Raw genomic sequence first — 26,273 nt, forward strand, 5'->3', positions numbered from 1 at the left:
TTTCCTAGATTAGATTTTATCAGCGGAGAAAAGTTGGTTGAAGGATGGACAGACATCCTTTGAGATTCGGACGCATTTTTGCCCTGGAAAACGTCTTCCTTTGTTTGGCTCTTCCATGGATATTTTAAGAGGACTATGGCTTCCTTCATTCTTGAAGAGTCGCTCTCCGTTCCTGAAGTTTTCGTTCCAGTTCTTCGGACATCCCTGCAAGTGGAGCAGAAGACGGGAATTGGAAAAGGATAGCGTTTTGGGGGGAGACAAATGAGGGTCCGGAGGAGGAGTGGTTGGATGGCCACCCCACCCCACAAAGTCCTCTAAGAAGAGCAGCTGTGTAACTTCAGATTTCAATTTGATGAAGGATTTGGCTCAAGAAACTCACTTGTCCCCAGTAGACAAACAATTTAATAATCTTTGGACTACTCTGGACCTTAGAGTAGTGTTTCTCAACCTTCCTAATGCCGTGACCCCTTAATACAGTTCCTCATGTCGTGGTGAACCCCAACCATAACATTATTTCTGTTGCTACTTCATAACTCTAATTTTGCTACTGTTTTGAATGGTAATGTATTATCTGACATGCACGATGTATTCTTATTCACTGGACCAAATTTGGCACAAACACCTGATACATCCAAATTTGAATACTGGTGGGGTGGTGGAGGGGTTTTTTTTATAAAAAAATTTAGGAGTAATTTTTTATTGATTAGCCCTTAGGCCATATCACAATAAAAAAACAGAACAACAAGGACTGACAAGACCTTATCACACTCCACTTAGTAAGTTAAAATACGACACTTGCAACAATACAGTAAATGAATATGATAAGACATGATAAAACTGATAACTTATCAAGCTGAGTATATACATCATATTTCATTATCACCCCTACAATTTACCCCAATCAGCCCTACATATGTGGTTCTCAGACGTATTGTTTTGCTTAAGTACAGTGCTGTTTCATATGTTATTTTTGGGTCTTGGTCACACATAAAATATGTTGTTCTGATGTGAGATTCCCAATACATTGTCCGTTTGATATATGGACCAAGGTGGAAGTCTCTCACCTTTTGATACAATTTGCAATCAAAAATATGTGTCGCGCATATTTGAGGCGCATATGTGTGGCGCATATGTGTGGCGTCATTTGAGGTGCAGGAGATAGGAAGCCCACAACTTCTTATATAATTTGTCAATTGTGTAATCCAGGAGATGGGTAGTTGAGATTTTATCTGTTCTAGTAGGCACAATTTTGGGAGTCTATCAGGCTCCATTGGGTTGATTTTACACTAGTAATTGTATGCTCTAAGTTTAGATTGTGCATTGATTGTGTAAATTTCCAGTTCTGCTCTCACTGGAGCAGCGGAGGTCCTTTTATCTACTTCCAGTATACTTCTCAAGTGCTGGGATTGTGCTTGTTCTATTACTGAGATGGAACTTAAACCCCATACTTCTGCTGCATATAAAAGCATAGATGTAACATTAATTTTATACACTTTAATTATTGGGATTAGGGTACCTGGGTAGCTATGTGTTTTTAGCTTAAGTATTAAATTCAGGCTAGGCTTTGCTCTGAGGACACTCCTTTGGTGATGAGAAGTCCAAGAACCAGTCTCAGAGAAAGTTACTCCAAGGTAAGGGAAGGTGTTTACTTGTTCTATTACCTCACCATCCAATTGCCATCTGTGTCTATGCTGTCTTTTTCCAAATACCATTATTTTTTATTTCATCTTGTTAATGATTAGAGGGTTATTCTGACAATAGGAACTGAGTCTTCTTAACAAACTACGAAGTCCAACTTGTGAGTGTGATAGTAATATCATATCGTCAGCATACAGCAGAATGGGTGGTGGAGGTTGATTTTGTCATTCGGGAGTTGTAGTTGCTGGAATTTATAATTCACCCACAATCAAAGAGAATTCTGAACTCAACCAATGATGGAACTGAAACAATCTTGGCACACAGAACTCCCATGACCAACAGAAAATACTGGAAGGGTTTGGTGTGCACTGACCTTGACTTTTAGAGTTGTAGTTCACCTACATCTAGAGAGCACTGTGGACTCAAACAATGATAGATCTCGATCAAACTTGGCACAAATATTCAATATGCCCAAATGTGAACACTTGTTGAGTTTGGGAGAAATAGACCTTGACATTTGGGAGTTGTAGTTGCTGGGATTTATCGTTCACCTACAATCAAAGAGCATTCCAAACCCCACCAACAATAGAATTGGGCCAAACTTCCGACACAGAACCCCCATGTCTTGAAGGGACTCACTGACATGAGCCTCCCTCCAGCCTTACACGCTCTCCCTCACCTGTACGCCTGCTCTCTCCTTCCCTCTTGGAGTTTCAGAAACAGCCCTCTTCTTGGCTGAGAGGCCAGCCAATCACAGCAGAGGAGGGCTTTTGGTGGGAGGATTCACCATCTTTTTCCAAAACGTAAGAGAAGGACAGGTGGAGAGATCTTTTTCTCTGCCAAAGGAATTCCTAAGACCATCAGAAATATTGGCAACCCCTCTGAAACCACCTCATGATGCCCCAAGTTGAGAAACGCTGCATTAGTGGTTCTACATAAGGTCCAGGTAGTGGTAAGAAGTAGTAGCGTAGTGTAGCATAATTCAGTTTGGAAAAGACATCAACATCTGGCCACCCCGCCACACCAGCAGCCAATGAGTCCCCCAAAGAAGGAACAGAGAGGGATGGGGAAGGATGAGGCCACCAGGACGGCCAGGGGCAGAATGGGCCCAAGCCACCCCACCGCACAAAGAGACAGTCAATCAGTCCCCAAAGAAGAGCAGATTTCAACTTGTGAAGGATTTGGCTCAACTCACTTGTCCCCAGAAATAATAATTCTGTCCTGTAATGAATGGCTAGCAGTGGAAAATGTGAGAAAATCATCCAAGTATTGATCTGTTCAATTCTCGCTTGTGGTAGATATGAATTTCTCTCCAATGACTTACCAATGGAAAAGTTTCTGGGTAGAGACATTCCCAAACGGGAAGAAGTCCTCTCCATGGTCTTTGGGGCTGGAAATAATATAATAATATACTTTATTTATACTCCACCCTATGTCCACGAGGGGACTCAGGGCGGATTACAGAACACAGATACAGCAAACATTCAGTGCTGTTATACAGTTAACAAACACAGACAGTACATAAACAGAGGTAAAGGCTTTCCCATCTTTTACAATCTCCGGCATCTGGAGGCTGTGCTCGACTCAGGCCACAGGGAGGTGCTGTTGCTCCGCTTTCCATGCCAAGGAGCTTTGCTGTCCATACACGCTCTCCTGATCGAATTGCTGGCATGTCCGCATGAGAGCCTTCTATTACCTCCCCGCCAAAGTGGTACCTATTTATCTATTCACATTACTGTATTCAAACTGGTAGGTGAGCAGAAGCTGGGCTGAAGAAGGGAGCTCACCCCAACCCGGGCTTGGACTGTCGACCTTTGGCTGTTTACCCTGCTGTGCTTAGCCCGGCCCAAATATAAAGCTGCTTTTAGACCCTAAAGCTGAAAGGGATCCAATAATGTTTGCCTTGCTCCCAATCGACTTCCTTTCCAATCTCTTCTGAAACCTTACAAAATGACTAGACCAAATTTTCAATGTCAAAAATGTATTAGATGATATTCAAAGGACAAACCGATTGAGGGCAAGATTGGGGTTGGCTTTTGGCTTCCCTCTGAGGCCAAGAGAGTGCGACTCGAGTGTCCATGGCCAAAGGGGAAATCAAACCTACCTCTCTCACATGGTTTCTGGGCTGGGATCGGGGCCACACGATCTGGAAGGGCTTTCCACATGGCTCCTGACTGGACCATGGCTGTTCCAAATTGAATGATAAAGATAACACACATCAGTTCTTACTCTGGGCAGGTCCTGTTCTAATAAACATACAACTTTCTAATGTTACGTTTTAGACTATACTGCTCAGAATCCCCCTACCAAGCCAGCACCATTTTGAAACAGAAGCTGGGTGGCCATCTGTTAGGAGGGCCTGGATTGTATCCCCCTTAGGTTGGACAGAATGAGCCTTGGTTGGTCCCGTCCAACAGTATGATGCTATGGATGGAATTGCAACATTCTCTAACAAGGGCTGGATGGACATCTGTCCAGAGGGATTGGCTTGTGGCCACTGGTGGTCTGCAGACCACTGGTTGGGAATCACTGAACTATATGAATCTACGATGCTAGGGGCGTACTTCCAATATTCTTTATCAGAGACTGGATGGCCATCTGTTGGGAGTGCTTGGATTGTGCATTGCTGCACGACAGAATGGCAATACACTGAATGGCCTTTGGATGTTTCTTCCAATTCTGTTCTTCTCATTACCTGACCACAGTTGAGTCCTGCTACAGAAAGTCCTTGACTAATGACTGCATGGCCTCTGTTGGGAGGGATTGGATTGTGTTATGGCAGAATGGGTTCGGACTGGACATCTCTCCCAACTTTATAATTCTAAGCAATTAAGGAGCAAAAATGGAATTCCAGCCACTATTTTCAATACATTCACTCCGATTCTTACGTTTGTCATTCATGTAGGTCTGATCTGGAGGATCTTCTTCCATATATACATTCTCAGGCTGGGAGGCAGCCCTGGGAAGAGGGGGCTTAACAGGAGGAATGGGAGGCAGAAAGGCTCGGGTTCGAGGAGGTAAGGGAGGTTTTTGTCCTCCAGGGGAACCTAAAAGAATAGCATCAAGAGAAAAAATCAGTCGAAGTTTAAGCATCGGACAATGAGTGCATTCTACACTATAGAATGAATGCAGATTCAACAATTTATTGTTGAGAGGGATCATTATCCAATCACAACAACGGCACAACCTATCAGGGATCCATGCCACCACCTCGATTACATCATGGAGTCAGATTTGGCACCATTAAAAACATGCTCCTATATCATGACATCTCCTGTGCAGAGCCATATTTTGTTCCATGACATATCAAGGATAGTAACATGTATCCCTGATAAGTCTTGCCATTGTTGTGATTGGATAATGATCCCTGATAGGTCATGTCATTGTTGTGATTGGATAATGATCCCTGATAGGTCTTGTCATTGTTGTGATTGGATAATGATCCCTGATAGGTCTTGTCATTGTTGTGATTGGATAATGATCCCTGATAGGTCACTCCATTGTTGAGATTGGATAATGATCCCTGATAGGTCACTCCATTGTTGAGATTGGATAATGATCCCTGATAGGTCACTCCATTGTTGAGATTGGATAATGATCCCTGATAGGTCACTCCATTGTTGAGATTGGATAATGATCCCTGATAGGTCATGTCATTGTTGTGATTGGATAATGATCCTCGCTAGGTCTTGCCATTGTTGTGATTGGATAATGATCCCTGATAGGTCTTACCATTGTTGAGATTGGATAATGATCCCTGATAGGTCATGCCATTCTTGTGATTGGATAATGATCCCTGATAGGTCATGCCATTGTTGAGATTGGATAATGATCTCTGATAGGTCATGCCATTCTTGTGATTGGGTAATGATCCCTGATAGGTCTTGCCATTGTTGAGATTGGATAATGATCCCTGATAGGTCATGTCATTGTTGAGATTGGATAATGATCCCTGCTAGGTCTTGTCATTGTTGTGATTGGATAACGATCCCGGATAGGTCATGTCATTGTTGTGATTGGATAATGATCCTCGATAGGTCTTGCCATTGTTGAGATTGGATAATGATCCCTGATAGGTCTTGTCATTGCTGTGATTGGATAATGATCCCCAATAGGTCTTGCCATTGTTGTGATTGGATAATGATCCCTGATAGATCACTCCATTGTTGTGATTGGATAATGATCCCTGATAGGTCACTCCATTGTTGAGATTGGATAATTATCCCTGTGTTAAACTGCATTCATTCATTCATGGCAGCATGAGGTTGGACTACATGGCCTTTGGGATCCATATTCTGCAAAATGAGTGAAAAGTCACACCTTTGGGGTAGTGCGGTGGCACAGGGGGCACCCGGGCAGGAATCGAGGTACTCTCTCCACTTTCTTTATCCATCTCCATGATTTCTGGGGGAAAAAACACAAAGCACACAGGAGCTGAAATCACTATGGAAGATCACTAACAGGAGCACAGACTTCCAATGCCAGAGGACAGAGCTGGCCAACAGTCAACAACCGACGAAAACCCATTTTATAGATGAGGAATACTGAGTCTGGGAGAGAGGGCACACCTGTGACAGATATACGAACATATGGGAGTTTTCGCCTGACCCAATGTGCTTTGAGTCAATGGCAGCCTACAGTAAGAGTCAGGCAAAGAAATACATTGGTATAAGGTTTTCAAGGCAACATTCTCACCCAGAGATTCCTCCCCATCAGAAACGTACCCAAAGTCATTGCATAGCTCTCATCCAGGGACAAGGGCACAAGGACCCGTCGACTATTGTTGACAAAGAAATCCACCACCTCCTGGAGCGAGGAGCAGCGATGCTTGTGAAAGAGAAGGATAAAGATGTCAGCTAGAAGAATTTATCATGTGATATTAAGGTTTGAATGTTCAGTGGAATAGGATTTGAATCCTTGCTAAGCCATGGGAACCCACTGGGTGACCGAAAATTATAGATTTCCCAAAGACCATCCAGTCTAATCCCCTTCTGCCATGCTGGAAGATACTCTCTAAACTATATCTGAGATAATCAGCCAACATACAGCTCCTATTATTATTATCCTTACTACTGAAAGGGTCTTTGAGTGAAAATAGCAAAGCTATGCAAGGGGCTTTGAATGAAATTAGCAAAAAAAAAAGGAGCAACACGGAAGAAAATGTTTTAAAAAACAAAAGGTGACATGTAGAGGTCATACAAAGTTCGGTTGTGGTTAAGCGCAAAGATTGTGGTTAAGTGCAAAGTCTGCAGGTGCAAGAAGGTACTTTCCATCAAGAGGTTGATGGGATAGGAAGAATAAAGGTCAAAGTACTTTCCATGACAAAAAATATTATTGTTTACTTGAGAATATATAAAGGTTTACAAAATCCGAGGAGGGGGCGGCAGTCTGTGAAAAGCACATCCAAAGATGCTGTCTGTTCGCCTCATGCTGATCAGCTTGAATAAACGGTGTCTTACATGAACCTATTGGACTCTGTGGATTTCTTCACACCCTAAACCCGTGATCCCTTACACTACTACTACTACTACTACTACTATCTCCAGCCAGCATGCTGTTCCCTCTACAATTGAACTAACCAAATGTTACCTCCAAATCCCCATTAGTGTACCAATAGCCATCTTACCGGTTCTTCGACATCAATGACATACTCTCCACCATCCATATTGATCTTGTAGTGCTTAATAGTCACAGTTCTGCAAAGAGATTAAATCATGGTTTTGGCAGATAACTTTTGAGAACATTGCTTCTTTTTGTTACCATCAGGTCCCAGTCGTTGGCCATTCTTGTCAAAGTCAGCTGGAGAAAACATGGGTGAATGCAGTTTGACCTTCTTTTAACTGCCAGAGCTCAATGCAACGGAATCATAGAAGTTGTTGCTTGATTAAAGTGCTGAACCTGACTCAGCACATAGAAGATGGCTTTGAAAGGCAGCAGATCACAGGAGCTGTCTTCATTGACCTGTCAGCAGCTTATGATATTGTGAACCACCACCTGCTCCTGAGAAAAATACATAATATCACAAAGGACTACCATCTCACCCGCCTCATAGGAAACCTGCTACAAAACAGGAGCTTTTTTGTTGAGTTCAGGGCCAGAGAATTAGACGACGGAAACAGAAGAACGGCCTGCCTCAGGGGAGCGTGCTTGCTCCATCCATGTTCAACGTTTACACAAATGACCATCCACTGCCAGAAGGGACAGAGAGTTTCATCTATGCTGATGATCGTGCCATTACTGCTCAAGCAGGGAGCTTTGAGATGGTAGAACAGAAGCTCTCCGAAGCTCTAGGTGCTCTTACTGCCTATTACAGGGAAAACCAGCTGATTCCTAATCCATCTAAAACACAGACATGTGCCTTTCACCTTAAGAACAGACAAGCATCCCGAGCTCTGAGGATTACCTGGGAAGGAATACCACTGGAGCATTGCAGCACACCCAAATACCTGGGAGTCACTCTGGACTGTGCTCTGACCTACAAGAAGCACTGCCTGAATATCAAGCAAAAAGTGGGTGCTAGAAACAATATCACACGAAAGCTGACTGGCACAACCTGGGGATCACAGCCAGACACAGTGAAGACATCTGCCCTTGTGCTGTGCTACTCTGCTGCTGAGTACGCATGCCCAGTGTGGAACACATCTCACCACGCTAAAACAGTGGATGTGGCTCTTAATGAGACATGCCGCATTATCACGGGGTGTCTGCGCCCTACACCACTGGAGAAATTACACTGTTTAGCTGGTATTGCACCACCTGACATCCACCGGGAAGTAGCAGCCAATAGTGAAAGGACCAAGGCAGAGACATCTCCAGCTCATCCCTTGTTTGGGTATCAGCCAGCACGTCAATGACTTAAATCAAGAAATAGTTTTCTTAGATCTACAGAGACACTCGCTGGAACACCTCAGCAAGTGAGAGTCCAAAAGTGGCAGGCTCAAACCCCGAACCTCAACCAATGACTGATACCAAATGAGAGATTTCCCCCTGGGCACACAGAATACTGGGCGACTTGGAAGGTGCTGAACAGACTGTGCTCTGGCACCACGAGATGCAGAGCCAACCTTCAGAAATGGGGCTACAAAGTGGAATCCTCGATATGCGAATGTGGAGAGGAGCAAACCACTGACCACCTGCTGCAATGCAACCTGAGCCCTGCCACATGCACAATGGAAAACCTTCTTGCGGCAACACCAGAAGCACTCCAAGTGGCCAGATACTGGTCAAAGGACATTTAATTAACTACCAAGTTTGCAAACTTTGTGTGTGTTTTTTAAACCTGTTTGTTTGTTTTGTTCTATTAGAAATGTAATACAATGGTTTGGTTGCCCCTGACACGATAAATAAAAAGCACTGCAGCTACAGCTCCCAGGATTCCATTGCATTGGGTCATGGTGATTACAGTGTCAAACTGCATTCATTTGACAGACGCACCCCATGAGGCTGCCTAACTCACCCATTCAATTTCTGCCTGGTGGACAGAGAGATGCTTTGGCAATCCCGTCCTGGACGCAGCAGCATATTGCCACAGTTTTCGTTCTTCTCCAAAAGCACCTCTGCCTCCGTTCTGGACACCATGAAGAAACAGCTGAGGGAAGAAAAAACCCAATGTATAGCCTTGTAACTCTGTAAATATGACTTCTACAACACAGCAAAGTCCTAGTGGTGTGCTGGAACACAAAGCTTTGCTCTCCAATCCCCTAAGCCACTCCTAGAATCATAGAGTTGGAAGAGACCTCCTGGGCCATCCAGTCCAACCCCCTGCCAAGAAGCAGGAATATTGCATTCAAATCACCCCTGACAGATGGACATCCAGCCTCTGTTTAAAAGCTTCCAAAGAAGGAGCCTCCACCACACTCCGGGGCAGAGAGTTCCACTGCTGAATGGCTCTCACAGTCAGGAAGTTCTTCCTCATGTTCAGATGGAATCTCCTCTCTTGTAGTTTGAAGCCATTGTTCCGCGTCCTAGTCTCCAGGGAAGCAGAAAACAAGCTTGCTCCCTCCTCCCTGTGGCTTCCTCTCACATATTTATACATGGCTATCATATCCCCTCCCAGCCTTCTCTTCTTCAGGCTAAACATGTCCAGCTCCTTAAGCCGCTCCTCATAGGCTTGTTCTCCAGACCTTTTATCATTTTAGTTGCTCTCCTCTGGACACATTCCAGCTTGTCAATATCTCTCTTGAATTGTGGTGCCCAGAATTGGACACAATATTCCATATGTGGTCTAACCAAAACAGAATAGAGGGGTAGCATTACTCCTGCCAAACTCCTCATTCAAGACCTTTGGCCAAGACCAAGTCACCCTTCTCTGGGTGTATTCCATCTTACCAATATCCTTCTTGAATTATGGTGCCCAAAATTGCACACAGTATTATATTAGGTGAGATTACTCAAAGCAGAGTAGAGTGGGACTTCCCTTGTGCTGCTGAACTGCTGACATGAAGGTTGGCAGTTCAAATCTGCAGGATGGGGTAATTTTCCAGTCTTAGCTCTAGCTCCTGCCAACCTAGCAGTTCAAAAACATGCCAATGTGAGTAGATCAATAGGTACCACCTCGGCAAGAAAGGCAAAAAGACATTCCATGCAGCCATGTCGGCTATACGACCAGGAGGTATCTATGGACAATGCAGGCTCCTCGACTTAGACATGGAGATAAGCACCTCCCCAAGAGCCAGAAATAAGCACCACCTCCAGAGTTGGAAATGAAAGGAGAAGCCTTTGCCTTTGTCTGTGTATTTGTGTTGCATTGTATTTTACTGTAACAAGGCACTGAATGTTTGCCTGTGGCTGTTTATATGCTGTAATTTGCTCAGGGAGAAGGGCGGAATATAAATATAGTGTTATTACTAGCCGTCCCCTGCCACACGTTGCTGTGGCCCACATGGGGGTTCTGTGTGGGAGGTTTGGCCCAATTCTATCATTGGTGGGCTTCAGAATGCTCTGTGATTGTAGGTGAACTATAAATCCCAGCAACTACAACTCCCAAATGTCAAGATTCTATTTTCCCCAAACTCCACCAGTGTTCACATTTGGGCATATTGAGTATATGTGTAAAGTTTAGTCCAGATCCATCATTATTTGAGTCCACAGTGCTCTTGGGGTGTAGGTGAACTACAACTCGCAAACTCAAAGTCAATGCCCACCAAACCCTTCCAGTATTTTCTGTTGGTCGTGGGAGAACTGTGTGCCAAGTTTGGTTCAATTCCATCATTGGTGGGGTTCAGAATGCTCTGTGATTGTAGGTGAACTATAAATCCCAGAAACTACAACTCCCAAATGTCAAGATTCTATTTTCCCCAAACTCCACCAGTGTTCACATTTGGGCATATTGAGTATACGTGTAAAGTTTAGTCCAGATCTATCATTGTTTGAGTCCACAGTGATCTCTGGATGTAGGTGAACTACAACTCCAAAACCAAAGGACACTGCCCACCAAACCCTTCCAGTATTTTCTATGGTCATGGGAGAACTGTGTGCCAAGTTTGGTTCAATTCCATCGTTGGTGGGGTTCAGAATGCTATTTGATTGTAGGTGAACTATAAATCCCAGAAACTACAACTCCCAAATGACAAAATCATTTTTTTTTGAGTGAAGAACATACATTGGGTTGTTAGGTGTCTTGTGTCCAAATTTGGTGTCAATTAGTCCAGTGGTTTTTGAGTTCTGTTAATCCCACAAACGAACATTACATTTTTATTTATATAGATTACTATTATCTAGATTTTCATTGGCCTTTTTCACTGTCGCATTCACACTGTTGACTCATGTTCATCTTGTGGTCTCCTAAAACTCCTCAATCCTTCTGATATGTTTTCAAGCCAGGTCTCACCAATCTTGTATCTCTGCATTACATTTTCTTCTACCTAAGTGTGGTATCTTACATTTCTCCCTCTCAAAATCCATTTAGCTAGTTTTCCGCAATAAACATGGCATCCTCTGCCATCAAGGATCTTACAGTCCACTCACTCTGGAAGTTCCTTCTCTTTTCTTGGATCTGGTTGCTCCAGCTTCTGCCTCCGTTCCTTTTCTTTCTGAAGGGCTTCGGTCAACATATAAATATGTCCAGGAAGCAAAGTCAAACTTGGAGGGACTTTCATCTAGCAGAGGAGAAAGAAAAGAGGTTAGAGATCTTATATCAGGCAGCGTTCAAGATTTTATCAGTTTAATGTGTATGAATTTCCCTACACAAAGCAAGGTTTGATTCAGAGAAAGCCGGCATAAAAATAGGGGATGAAACATCAAATAATAATAATAATAATAATAATAATAATAATAATAATAATTGTATGGTTTTCTGGCATTGTATATTTCTGCTGCTTCTGTGACTGTTCATTGGTATTTTGATTCTGTAACCTATTTGTCAATTGATGTCCAGAATCAGCAGGATCCACCGCAGTCCTTTTTATCCTGGGCGACAACTGAGCCAGTATAGACTTCGTTTTGGTTTGTTTCTCCATAGTGCTAATGGAATCATAGAATCATAGAATCAAAGAGTTGGAAGAGACCTCGTGGGCCATCCAGTCCGACCCCCCTGCCAAGAAGCAGGAATATTGCATTCAAATCACCCCTGACAGATGGCCATCCAGCCTCTGTTTAAAAGCTTCCAAAGAAGGAGCTTCCACCACACTCTGGGGCAGAGAGTTCCACTGCTGAACAGCTCTCACAGTCAGGAAGTTCTTCCTCATGTTCAGATGGAATCTCCTCTCTTGTCGTTTGAAGCCATTGTTTCGCGTCCTAGTCTCCAGGGAAGCAAAAAACAAGCTTGCTCCCTCCTCCCTGTGGCTTTCTCTCACATATTTATACATGGCTATCATATCTCCTCTCAGCCTTCTCTTCTTCAGACTAAACATGCCCAGCTCCTTAAGCCGCTCCTCATAGGGCTTGTTCTCCAGACCCTTGATCATTTTAGTTGCCCTCTTCTGGACACATTCCAGCTTCTCAATATCTCTCTTCAATTGCGGTGCCCAGAATTGGACACAATATTCCAGGTGTGGTTCTAACCAAAGCGGAATAGAGGGGTAGCATGACTTCCCTAGATCTAGACACTATGCTCCTATTGATGCAGGCCAAAATCTCATACGCTTTTTTTGCCGCCACATCACATTGTTGGCTCATGTTTAATTTGTTGTCCTCAAGGACTCCAAGATCTTTTTCACACGTACTGTTCTCAAGCCAGGAGTCCCCCATTCTGTATCTTTGCATTTCATAATGGGTTAGGTGCTCTTAGTTCCCCTCCTCATCTGAGACCTCTCTGACTTGGTTGGACTGCTGGTAGTTACACTACCGCCAGCACAGCTCTCAGTATTCTTGGAGCAGGTAAGCCCCCCACCACGACAGAGGCACAATTCTGTGGCCCAGATGATTCACTGGAACTTATGTCACAAGTACCACCTGCCAGTAGTAAAGAACTGGTGGAATCATAAACCTGCAAAGGTAGTGGGAAATGAACATGCAAAAATACTGTGGGACTTTTGAATCCAGACTGACAAGGTTTTGGAACACAATACACCAGACATCACGATTGTGGAAAAGAAAAAAGTCTGGATTATTGATGTCGCCATACCGGGTGACTGTCGCATTGAGGAAAAACAACAGGAAAAACTCAGCCATTATCAAGACCTCAAAATCGAACTGCAAAGGCTTTGGCATAAACCAGTACAGGTGGTCCCAGTGGTCATTGGCACACTGGGTGCCATGCCAAAATATTTCAGCCGGCATTTGGAAACAATCAACACTGACAAATCACGATCTGTCAGCTGCAAAAGGATCAGTGCGCATCATTCGAAAACACATCACACAGTCCTAGACACTTGGGAAGTGTTTTACTTGTGATTTTGTGATACAAAATCCAGCATATATACCGTATCTCATTTGCTGTGTCATACTGTGTTTTTGTGTCAGAATAATAATAATAATAATAATAATAATAATAATAATAATAATAATTTATTTATATACCATCCCATCTCCCCAAAGGGACTCAGGGCAGTAAACAACAAAATCAGCAAACCTTCAATGCCATACAACAAACGTAAGTAAATACCCATCCTACCCAAACACCAAAACAAATGCACATTTATACCAAAAGTAAGAATCACTACATGAATGATATCATAGTTGTTGCCAGATATAGCTGGGGTTCTGAACAGCTATGAAGGAAAGTGCTATGTAAGGGGGGCCCATAAGGTTGTTGAAACATAAAGAAGGATATTTATTATTAAAGGAACTCACTTCTACCATAGTGAGGATAAATCCCTTCCACATCTCCCGAGACTCCACGCTTTCCATCTGAAAAAGAAACAAGATGAATTAGATGAATACATGTTGCAGGACCCAAGAAAGTCTTCCTTAGGAAACCAGTTCCTCTGTTTTCGGTTCTCCAGAGATGAAGGAATTATTTACTCTTCACTTTCTTTCCTCCAAGCCGAACATTTATTTATTTTTATTTATTTATTTGGAGTGCTTCTACCCCGCCCTTCTCAACACCCTATGGGGGACTCAGGGCAGCTTACAAAAGGCACAATTCGATGCCCAACAGTTCACAAAATACAATATACAAAATACAATATAACAACAACAGTTATAACTAGTTAAAACAGTCAAATTAATACAATGGCAGCAATACAATCATCTTGTGGTCAACGTTCGCCAATTCATAAATCCGTAATCTATCCAGCATTGTCATTGTCCTTTCCTACTCTGGTCTTCATTGTCTTTTATCCATCTGCCAGCTTACTCAAAGGCCTGGTCCCATATCCAGGTTTTTAACTTCCTTCTGAAAGAGAGGAGGGATGTTGATGACCTAATTTCCCCGGGAAGTGAATTCCACAGGCGAAGGGCCACTACCGAGAAGGCCCTGTCCCTCGTCCCCACCAGTCTCACTTGTGATAAAGGTGGGGCCGAGAGCAGGGCCTACCCAGAAGATCTTAAACTCTGAGGTGGGATGTAGAAGGAGATACATTCGGACAGGTACGCTGGGCTGGAGCCGTATAGGGTTTTGTAGGTCAAAACCAGCACTTTGAATTGTGCTCGGAACTGGAATTGGCAGCCAGTGGAGCTGACATAACAGGGGGGTGGTATGCTCCCTGTGATGCTCCAGTGAGTAATCTAGCCGCCGCCCGTTGGACTAATTGAAGTTTCCGAACAGTCTTCAAAGGCAACCCCACGTAGAGCACGTTGCAGTAATCTATTCGGGATGTAACAAGAGCGTGGACCACCATGGCCAGATCAGACTTCCCAAGGTACGGGGACTTCCCAAAACACCTCAGAAGGCAGTGTCAGGATCCAAAATTGCTTTTACAGATTAGAGATCTGGATCAAAACTAATGAATTTCAACACAAAGAAACATATTTTCATCATCATGGTCTCTGTACAATCCCACATATGGTAAAAAACTAAAATGTATAAATCTAATACAGATGACACTTGCTTTGAAAACAGTCCACCTGAAAGGGATCTAGGTGTCTTAGTGGACCACAAGATGAACATAAGCCAACAGTGTGATGCGGCAGCGAAAAAAGCCAATGCAATTTTAGGCTACATCAGTAGGAGTGTAGTATCTGGACAGAGGGAAGTCATTGTCCCACTCTCTTTTGAAATAATATTAGGTCCAGTTTTAGGCACCACAGTTCAAGGAGGAAACTGTAAAATGTTTAGAGAAAGGTGACCAAAATGGCCAAAGGTCCAGAAACTATGAATCCCTTGTGGAGCTGCTTACCTAGCACTTCAAAAACAGTAATGTGAGTGGATCAATAGGTACTGCTTTGGAGGGGAGATAAAAGGCGTCCATACAGACATGATGGCAATTTGATCAGGAAGCTGTCCTTGGACAAACAGGCTCCTTGGCATGGAAAATGGAACAAGAGCATCAACCCATGGCCGGAGTCAAGCACAGCCTCCAGATGACGGAGATGGAAAGGGGGAGGCCTTTGCCTCTGTCTGTGTACTGTCTGTCTTTGTTGTTAATTGCATAATAGCATTGAATGTTTGCCATATATGTATTCCGCAATCTGCTCTAAGTCCCCTCGGGGAGATAGAATAGAATATAAATAAAGTATATTATTATTATTATTATTATTATTATTATTATTATTTTATCAGCCCAAGGGCTGAGAAAAGCAGTATATAAATGAAGTAAATAATAATGTATTATTATTATTATTAGTTACTTTTTTCCAGGATGTATGGGAGCTATTGTGAAGCACTCCTTATCGATATTTTAGTCCCATGCTATGCTATCTGCGGCCTATTCAACCCATGTTGCGTATCCCTATTGTACTTCTCTTGAATAGCCTCCATCTCATTCGGCAAAAGATCGACAGATAACTGCATTTTACGCAGGTTTTGTTTGCAAAACAGTGCTAGGCAAACACCAGGCCCAGCCAAAACAGAATTGAACAAAAATCAGGAAGAATTGGTTTGAGTTAATTTGACCTTTCCCGACTATTTGCTTTCTAAATCGCTGAACACGCTGTGAGAAATCCAGGCATCTCTTTTGGTTTGGAAGCAGTGGTAGGAAATGCTGCAAACCACCTCATATCACTATAAGGTTTTAGTTATTAGTTTCCAGATGTTTTTTACCCAGTGATAAATTTATACTATACGTTCTATGTTTGTATGGGTCATTTGAGTTTTTATCTCTGCTTATTTTTGTCTACTATTAAGTTTAAAGTTAGGCTGTTTATATGTTGCTTGATGTGATCTGTTTTGATGTGATTTGTTTTTCTTTTTGGCATTGAATGTTTGCCATATATGTTGGAAACCCTTTGGGGAGATAGGGCAATCTACAAATAGAGATTGTTGTTGTTAGGAAACACCACCAGAATTTGGGGACTGTTTTGCAGTGGCTCAGGTCCCTCCTGGAGGGACGTACACAGATGGTGGAGCTGGGGGACTCCTGTTCAACTCCCTGGCCAGTGGATTGTGGGGTCCCTCGGAGTTTCATTTTGTCCCCCACGCTGTTTAACATTTACATGAAACCTCTGAGTTTTGGAGGTCGGTGTCAAATTTACGCCAATGACACTATTATTTCTTTCCACCAAGGACGCTATTCTGATCCTGAATCAGTGCCTGTCATCAGTGATGGAAATAGTTTTCTAAGATCTACAGAGACACTCGCCGGAACACCTCAGCAAGCGAGAGTCCAAAAGTGGCAGGCTCAAACCCAGAACCTCAACTAATGGCTGATACCAAATGAGAGACTCCCCGCTGGGCACACAGAGGACTGGGCCTTTATCACAAGTGAGACTGGCGGGGACGGGGAGCAGGGCCTTCTCAGTGGTGGCCCCCCGCCTGTGGAACTCACTCCCCGGGGAGATCAGATCAGCGACCTCCCTCCTCTCATTCAGGAAAAAGCTGAAAACTTGGATGTGGGACCAGGCTTTCGGAAACTCTGGCAGCTAAAAAAGAAAAACCATAATGATGGGCAAATAATGAAGAAATCTATTGGACCTATGGAATGCGAAACACTGACCATGAGACTGTTTATTGTTGTGCTATGGTGCTATATATTGATGTTTTTAATCTGTTAATTGTTTAATTATTGTAATTGTTTTTATATTTGCATGTATTTGGATAAGGGCATCGAATTGTGCCTTCTTTTTGTAAGCCGCCCTGAGTCCCCCCTGGGGGGTGAGAAGGGCGGGGTATAAGTAGCAGAAATAAATAAATAAAATAAATAAATAAGGCGCTGAATAGACTGCTCTCTGGCACCACGAGATGCAGAGCCAACCTTCAGAAATGGGGCTACAAAGTGGAATCCTCGACATGCGAGTGTGGAGAAGAGCAAACCACTGACCACCTGCTGCAATGCAACCTGAGCCCTGCCACATGCACAAGGGAGGAACTTTTTGCAGCAATACCAGAAGCACTGCAAGTGGCCAGATACTGGTCAAAGGACATTTAATCAACTACCAAACGCACAATTTTTGTATTTTGTCTGTTTTTATTTTTTGCTTTGTTCTGTTAGAAATGTAATATAATCGACTGGTTGCACTGACACGATAAATAAATAAATCAGTGATGGAATGGATGAAGGCTAATAAGTTGGAGGTAAATCCAAACAAGACAGAAGCACTCCTGGTCAGTCGGAAAGCAAATCAGTGTGTGGGGTTACGGCATATGCTGGACAGGGTCATACTTCCCCTGAAGACACAGGTCCACAGTCTGGGGGTGATCCTAGACTCATAGCTGACACTGGAACCCAGGTATCGGCGGTGGCCAGGAGCAGCTTCGCACAGTTAAAACTTGCAATCCAGCTGCGCCTGTACCTTGAGACGCCAAATCTGGCCAGGGTAGTCCACACCTTGGTCACACCCTGTTTGGACTACTGCAATGCTCTCTACACGGGGCTGCCTTTGAAGGTAGTTCGGAAGCTGTAACTGCCGCAGAGATCGGCTACCAGCTTGCTAACTGGTGTGCCATAACGTGAGATCATAGAATCATAGAATCAAAGAGTTGGAAGAGACCTCATGGGCCATCCAGTCCAACCCCCTGCCAAGAAGCAGGAATATTGCATTCAAAGCACCCCTGACAGATGGACATCCAGCCTCTGCTTAAAAGCTTCTAAAGAAGGAGCCTCCACCACACTCCGGGGCAGTGAGTTCCACTGCTGAACGGCTCTCACAGTCAGGAAGTTCTTCCTCATGTTCAGATGGAATCTCCTCTCTTGTAGTTTGAAGCCATTGTTCCTTGTCCTAGTCTCCAAGGAAGCAGAAAACAAGCTTGCTCCCTCCTACCTATGGCTTCCTCTCACATATTTATACATGACTATCATATCTCCTCTCAACCTTCTCTTCTTCAAGCTAAACATGCCCAGCTCCTTAAGCCGCTCCTCATAGGGCTTGTTCTCCAGACCCTTGATCATTTTAGTCGCCCTCCTCTGGACACATTCCAGCTTGTCAATAACCACTTCCGTGCTGTGGCAGCTTCACCGGCTGTCAATTTGCTTCTGGGCTAAATGCAAATTGCTGGTCATTACCTATAAAGCCCGAAACAGTTCAGACCCAGACTATTTGCAGAACTGCATTTCTGTTTATAAACCAGCTCAAGCACTCCAATCTGCAGAGGAGACCCTTCTCTCAGTCCCAACCCCATTGAAAGCACGGTTGGTGGGAATGAAAGAGGCAGCCTTCTCCGTAATCACTCCCTACCTCTGGAACTCCCTCCCAAAAGAACTAAAAACTGCCCCCTCTCTCCTCGCCTTTAAAAAGCTGCTATAAACACTTCTATGCACTCTGGCGTAGGGAGAGGAGGAAGATTAAAATGCTTTGACATCTATACTAAGGAGCCCCTGGTGGTGCAGCAGGTTAAACTGCTGAGCTGCTGAATTTGCTGAACGAAAGGTTGGCAGTTTGTATCTGGAGAGTGAGGTGAGCTCCCATTGTTAGCTCTAGCTTGATGTGGCAGCAAAAAAGCCAATGGGATTTTGGCCTGCATCAATAGGAGCATAGTGTCTAGATCTAGGAAAGTCATGCTACCCCTCTATTCTGCTTTGGTTAGACCACACCTGGAATATTGTGTCCAATTCTGGGCACCACAATTGAAGAGAGATATTGACAAGGTGGAATGTGTCCAGAGGAGGATGACTAAAATGATCAGGGGTCTGGAGAACAAGCCCTATGAGGAGCGGCTTAAGGAGCTGGGCATGTTTAGCCTGAAGAAGAGAAGGCTGAGAGGAGATATGATAGACATGTATAAATATGTGAGAGGAAGCCACAGGGAGGAGGGAGCAATCTTGTTTTCTGCTTCCTTGGAGACTAGGACACGGAACAATGACTTCAAACTACAAGAAAGGAGATTCCATCTGAACATGAGGAAGAACCTCCTGACTGTGAGAGCTGTTCAGCAGTGGAACTCTCTGCCCCGGAGTGTGGTGGAGGCTCCTTCTTTGGAAGCTTTTAAACAGAGGCTGGATGGCCATCTGTCAGGAGTGATTTGAATGCGATATTCCTGCTTCTTGGCAGGGGGTTGGACTGGATGGCCCATGAGGTCTCTCCCAACTCTTTGATTCTATGATTCTATGATTCTGGCAACCTACAAGCAGTTCAAAAACATGCAAACGTGAGTAGATCAATAGCTACCACTCCGACGGGAGGTAATGGTGCTCCACGCTGGCTCTTAGCTTAGAAATGGAGATGAGCATCAACCCCCAGAGTCGGACATGACTAGACTTAATATCAAGGGGAAACCTTTACCTTTACTTTATATATACTAAACCCTGTTTAGATACTGGAATTGATCTCAGCCTGATAGTTGCTGGCAACCATTTTATCTCGTAATAAGGTTTTAGTTGTTTTAAATTATTATTCTGTTTAAATTCATTTTACTTGATTATGTCTGTCAGGATTGTCTGATTTTTTTTGTTATTTTTTATTTGGTATTGAGTTTATAGTAATGACTGTTCTATTTTCTGTGACGTGTCATGTTTTGATGTAATCTGTTACATGTCTCTTTGTTAGCACTGAATGTTTGCCATATGTGTTGGAAACCCTCTTGAGCCCCTCTGGGGAGATAGGGAGGTCTATAAATAAAGTGTTGTTGTTGTTGTTGATGCATTGGGGTTTTATGGACTGCAACATCCAGAATTACTCCACACTGGGAGCCGAGGGTCCAAAAATATGGCTTTATTGAGCTCCTTTTCTTACATGGGACAAAATCCACCTGTAAAACTCATTGCCATGTGAAAGTGGTACCGAAATGAATTAATTCTACAGAGAGAAGGTTACCTTCAGGTTGACATCTTGGCTTCTCAACCTCAGATTCAGCTTGGCTTCGGTCCTGGACCAGCTGGCCACCGACCTCGGAGGGTTGTCATCAGTGAAGGAGACGAAGTCGGCCAGCTCGATTTTCTCAACATACTGAGGAGGGAAAGAAGTGAGACCTGTTCACAAGCTTCTAGTCCTCAAGGGTGTATTGTGTGAGTGCATCTTATGCCTCCAAGTCACCTTAGGGCAACCTCATGCATTTTAGTATCATGAAAAATGCAAGTATGAAAAAAATATACATACATTATTATAAATCTATCATCCATCTCTCGTGGTTATCTCTAGCATCTCTATCTAGTTATCTAACAACTCTCTTTCTCATATCTATCTATCATATCTATTAGGCTTGTGCATAATTTTGTTTTTAAATCGTATTTCATTAAAAATCATAAAATTTGTGCATACAAAGTGATATTTGAGCTTTTGCACAACTAAAACTTGTGCACCAGTTGCGCCCGTATCTTGGGAAGTCGGATCTGGTGACAGTGGTCCACGCTCTTGTTACATCCCGAATAGATTACTGCAACGCACTCTGCGTGGGGTTGCCTTTGAAGACTGTTCGGAAACTTCAATTAGTCCAGCGGGCGGCAGCTAGATTAGTCACTGGAGCGTCATACAGGGGGCATACCACCCCTGTGTTGTGTCAGCTCCACTGGCTGCCGATCCAGTTCCGAGCACAATTCAAAGTGCCGGTTTTGATCTACAAAACCCTGTACGGCTCCGGCCCAGCGTATCTGTCCAAACGTATCTCCTTCTACGTCCCACCTCGGAGTTTGAGATCTTCTGGGGAGGCCCTGCGCTCGACCCCACCTCTATCACAAGTGAGGTTGGTGGGGACGAGGAGCAGGGCCTTCTTGGTGGTGGCCCCTCACCTGTGGAATTCACTCCCCGGGGAAATTAGGTCATCGACATCCCTCCTCTCTTTCAGAAGGAAATTAAAAACATGGTTGTGGGACCAGGCTTTCGGGCAATCTGGCGGTTAGATAAGGACAATGATGACCAGAATCGATAGTATTTGACAATGTGGAATGAATCACGGACTCTGAGATGGCGAACGCTGAGTATTAGATTGTTTTTATTGATGTATAAACTGACTGTCTTAATTGTTATAATTGCTGTTTACATGTTTTATCCATTGTTATGTTTATGCTGGCATCGAATTGTGCCTTTGTAAGCCGCCTTGAGTCCCCCCTCGGAGGTTGAGAAGGGCGGGGTAGAAATACGCGAAATAAATAAATAAATTTGAAACATGCAGGAAAGTTGGGGAGGGAATTTAGAAATTGAAATGTTCACCAATAATTTTCATTAATGTTCTGTAACATTTGGATGTCTCCCAAGGTCAGTTTAATTTTCAGCATAACCATTAAGCAACTTTGGTGAAGCCAAGAGAACATAAAGTGCTAACAAACCAATTTTTTTTACTTAGGAGTTTTGCTCCATCATCACCATAAGGAAGGTGCTGTGGGTGGGACTGAACTTAATGGAGATTGAGAACACAGCCATCTTAAATGTAGTTTTGGAAAGTGATGCCCCCAATAGCAGAGAATGCAAAAGGCCCTGCCATAACTACATTTCCCAGAATGCAATGCTGCTCAGGACCCAAATGAGGGCTGAAGAACCCAAATGATAGCTGGCTGCAGAAGTCATTGTTTAGAGTTAGTCTAATAATAATAAATAAAATTATTGCATCTGCAAAGAGGACTAAAGTAAGCAAGCATTAAGCAACTTTGGCAAAGCCAAGAAAACATAAAGTGCTTTAAAATCTATTCCTTTTACTTTGTATCCTCCTCATAAGGAAAGCTCCGTGGTGGGCAGCCAGCCAGCCATTTAGAGTCACTCTAATAATAAATAAAATTATTGAATCTGCAAAGAGGACTAATGTAAGTATAAATCTGTGCTAAGTTGAACTTATGTGGCTGTGTGTCATAGAGACAGGGAGACATTTAAGGGAATTGCTGTTGATTTTGGGGGGATCATTTTGGGGGGGATCATTTTGGGGGGATCATTTTGGTCTAATGACTTTTAAAAATCCCCAAAATGCAGATGTGTGAATCTTTCTGAAACTTTTGGAAATGTATGCCCTGGTGATTGTGTGCATTGTATATAAAATTCAAGTAGATAGCTCTCGTAGTTTTTTTTAAAAGTTGTTTATAAAAACTTTGAAAATTCCCAAAAATCCCTGGATAAGTGAAACATTATGAAACTTGATGGGCAAAGAGTGGTAAATGTGTTCTACCATTCTAGCAAGTTTCACACCAAGAGCTTTAAAAATGAGGGAACCCTTGAAGTTTCCCCAATAGTAGTAATTATTGCATTAATGCACATGCATGTTTTTTGCTAAGTGTACTTTAGAAACACTTTCGAAATGAAGCTCCAGGACCCCACAGTTTTGTAAGGTGGTGGTCAGGGAAGCTTTTGCATAATTAAAACTTGTGCGCCAGCTGCGCCCATACCTTGGGAAGTCTGACTTGGCCACGGTGGTCCACGCTCTGGTTACATCCCGTATAGAGTACTGTAACACTCTCTACGTGGGGTTGCCTCTGAAGACTGCCCGGAAGCTTCAACTAGTCCAACGAGCGGCAGCCAGATTACTAACAGGAGCGGGGTACAGGGAGCATACTACTCCTCTGCTGCGTCAGCTCCACTGGCTGCCAATTAGCTTCCGAGCACAATTCAAAGTGCTGGTGCTGACCTATAAATCCCTAAACGACTCCGGCCCAGTTTACCTGTCAGAACGGATACTCCCCTATGAACCATCAAGATTGTTAAGATCTTCTGGAGGGGCCCTGCTCTCGGTCCCACCACCCTCGCAATCGCGTTTGGTGGGGACGAGGGTCAGGGCCTTCTCGGTGGTGGCCCCTTGGCTCTGGAACTCCCTCCCGCTGGAGATTAGATCTGCCCCTTTCCTCCTGACTTTCAGAAAGCTGGTAAAATCTTGGCTTTGGAATATAGCATTTGCAGAATGATGATCGAGTCAATAACTGCTGACCACACCGGCGGATTGTGATGAATTTGTGATTTTACTTTGATGACCTGGCTTTCTGTAATTGTATGATCTGTATTTTAATGTATGTTATGTATTAATGTTTTATGATGCTATTATGTTTATCCTACTTGTGTATGAATTTCCTGCTGTTAGTTGGCCTGAGTCCCTCTTCGGAGGTCGAGAAGCACGAAATAAATAATAAATAAATAAATAATAAGTACTTTTGAACTATTATTTTATCGATTGCACATGCCTAATATCTGTAGCTATCTATCTACCTATCTATCTTATCTATCATTCATATCTATCATTCATATCTACCAATCATATCTACCAATCATTACCTATATATCTATCATTCATATCATATCAAGCATATCAATCTATCATCTCTATAATATCTACCATCTACCATATCTTTCCCTCTCTCATCGTGATCTATTATATCTACATCTATCATTATCTATCTTTTCCCTCCCTCTTGCATTTTGATCTATCTCTTCTATCATATGTATCTCTAGCTAGCTTATTGGTCTATTCATCTATACATATATAGAGATATATACATATCTAAGTATATACGGTATCTCTCTATCATCTTCCTCTCCCTTCTCACTCTCTCTTTAGTATCCAACTCTCTGCTGATCCATATTGCTCCAACCTTACTGAACGTTACCTGAACATCTCTGTTGGTGTTGTAGAAATAGAGAGTCAATCCATGGAGTCCTGCCCAATATTTCTTGTAATCCTGGTGGAGTTTTGGGGGAGGAGAGGAAACAAAAATGGTATTACCAAAAGTTTCCTTCTGCTGGAGGTTTCCCCCACCTTCCAATGCAAGCAAGGCCTTCATAGACATCCAGTAACCTTTCATTTATGTGTTTATTATTTCCTGGATTTTGATCCTACTTCCCGATAAGGAGACTGACAACAAATAGACCACAAGTCAGCTAAGGCAGCACACCTAAATACCTGGGAGTCACTCTGGACCGTGCTCTTACCTACAAGAAGCACTGCCTGAACATCAAGCAAAAAGTGGGTGCTAGAAACAATATCATACGAAAGCTGACTGGCACAACCTGGGGATCACAGCCAGACACAGTGAAGACATCTGCCCTTGCGCTGTGCTATTCTGCTGCTGAGTATGCATGCCCAGTGTGGAACACATCTCACCACACTAAAACAGTGGATGTGGCTCTTAATGAGACATGCCGCATTATCACGGGGTGTCTGTGCCCTACACCACTGGAGAAATTACACTGCTTAGCCAGTATTGCACCACCTGACATCCGCCGGGAAGTAGCAGCCAATAGTGAAAGGACCAAGGCAGAGACATCTCCAGCTCATCCCCTGTTTGGGAATCAGCCAGCACGTCAACGACTTAAATCTAGAAATAGTTTTCTAAGATCTACAGAGACATTCGCTGGAACACCTCAGCAAGCGAGAGTCCAAAAGTGGCAGGCTCAAACCCAGAACCTCAACCAATGGCTGATACCAAATGAGAGACTCCCTCCTGGGCACACAGAAGACTGGGCAACTTGGAAGGCGCTAAACAGACTGCGCTCTGGCACCACAAGATGCAGAGCCAACCTCAAGAAATGGGGCTACAAAGTGGAATCCACGACATGCGAGTGTGGAGAGGAGCAAACCACTGACCACCTGTTGCAATGCAACCTGAGCCCAGCCACATGCACAATGGAGGACCTTCTTGCAGCAACACCAGAAGCACTCCAAGTGGCCAGCTACTGGTCAAAAGACATTTAATCAACTACCAAACTCACAAATTTTGTATTTTGTCTGTTTGTTTGCTTTGTTCTGTTAGAAATGTAATATAATTGACTGGTTGCCCTGACACAACACATAAATAAAATAGCTAAGGCTGTGTCGACACTATTGAAATCAAAGCACCACAGTGACTGTGATGGATTTGTATCTTTGGCACAAAGAATGTGGAAGACCTTCTCAAACGATGTCATCCAAGTGGCACCAAACTGTGTTAATTCTGTGGTGTGGACACAACCAAAGTCTCCCTCCCGCTTTGGTGTTTCAGAGCTCGAGTGCCTACCTTTTCTCCTGGGCTCTTCTTTTCCACAAACCCTTCGTAATAATGGGCCTGGATGGGGTTTTTGGCTTTCTTGGCCCAGCGATTGCAAGGACTGCTGGCCATCCCTTGGTGCCGACGGATTTAGCCACAGAACGACACTTTGGATGGAGTCCGAAGTTTGGCTCCAGGAAGCCAGGAGTCATAAAGCAGCGACCAGGCTGTCCTTGGCTTCTTTCGCTCTGTCTCTCTCTGTTTATTCTCTGCCCTTTCCGCCTCTGTTTACCCGAAGTTTCCCCAAGGCCCTCCCCTTGGCAGATCCCTCTGGACCTTGGACAGGTGAATCCCTCGGCTGGCTCTTTACCTGTCAAGGTGAACGAATAGTCATAAGAATAAAAAAGGAAACGAAGAGCCACGCCTTGAAAGTGGAGCCAAAGCAGACTTGATTTCTCCCTAGACCTTCCTGGAGTGTAGCTAAACATCTTGGCACCATATCGCCCAATGCTATGGAAGTTGTAGTTTGCCCTCTTTTGCACAAACGACCCTGTGAAACTGCAACTGACTGTGCAGAGTGTTTCCCTGTGTATTGAATCTAATGGGAGTCCTCCCTGGAAATCCAACTGAGTCTCCTTCTCTGGATTTTTTTTTCAATAGTAGCTGGATGGCCATTTGCCGAGAGGGACTGGGTGGTGTTTTCCAGCCTGAAAGAATGGGGTTGGTTTGGATAACCTCTGGGCTCCTTTATAATTCCAAATATGGCCTTACTGGTTACATGAACAATATTACTTATATATATGTTTAAATAGTGGTTCTCGACCTTCCTAATGCCATGACCCCTTAACAGAG

The 26,273-nt window shown here is 43.6% G+C and overlaps 1 protein-coding gene across 1 annotated transcript; it reads right to left on the reverse strand.

Annotated features, from left to right (window-relative positions):
* On the reverse strand, window positions 1-25,758 carry STAP2 (signal transducing adaptor family member 2). Its single transcript, XM_060784950.2, has 13 exons — window positions 25,452-25,758; window positions 24,066-24,137; window positions 20,365-20,496; window positions 13,870-13,926; window positions 11,605-11,735; window positions 9,095-9,226; window positions 7,265-7,334; window positions 6,363-6,465; window positions 5,959-6,042; window positions 4,527-4,685; window positions 3,743-3,823; window positions 2,963-3,028; window positions 1-204 (listed from the first exon to the last, which is right to left on the reverse strand). The coding sequence occupies exons 1-13, from the start codon at window positions 25,551-25,553 to the stop codon at window positions 146-148; spliced, it is 1,248 nt and encodes a 415-aa protein (XP_060640933.2). The 5' UTR covers window positions 25,554-25,758; the 3' UTR covers window positions 1-145.
* Between the last annotated feature and the right edge of the window lie 515 nt (window positions 25,759-26,273).

Source organism: Anolis sagrei, chromosome X (assembly GCF_037176765.1).
Source record: "Anolis sagrei isolate rAnoSag1 chromosome X, rAnoSag1.mat, whole genome shotgun sequence".
Classification (NCBI taxonomy): Eukaryota; Metazoa; Chordata; class Lepidosauria; order Squamata; family Dactyloidae; genus Anolis; species Anolis sagrei.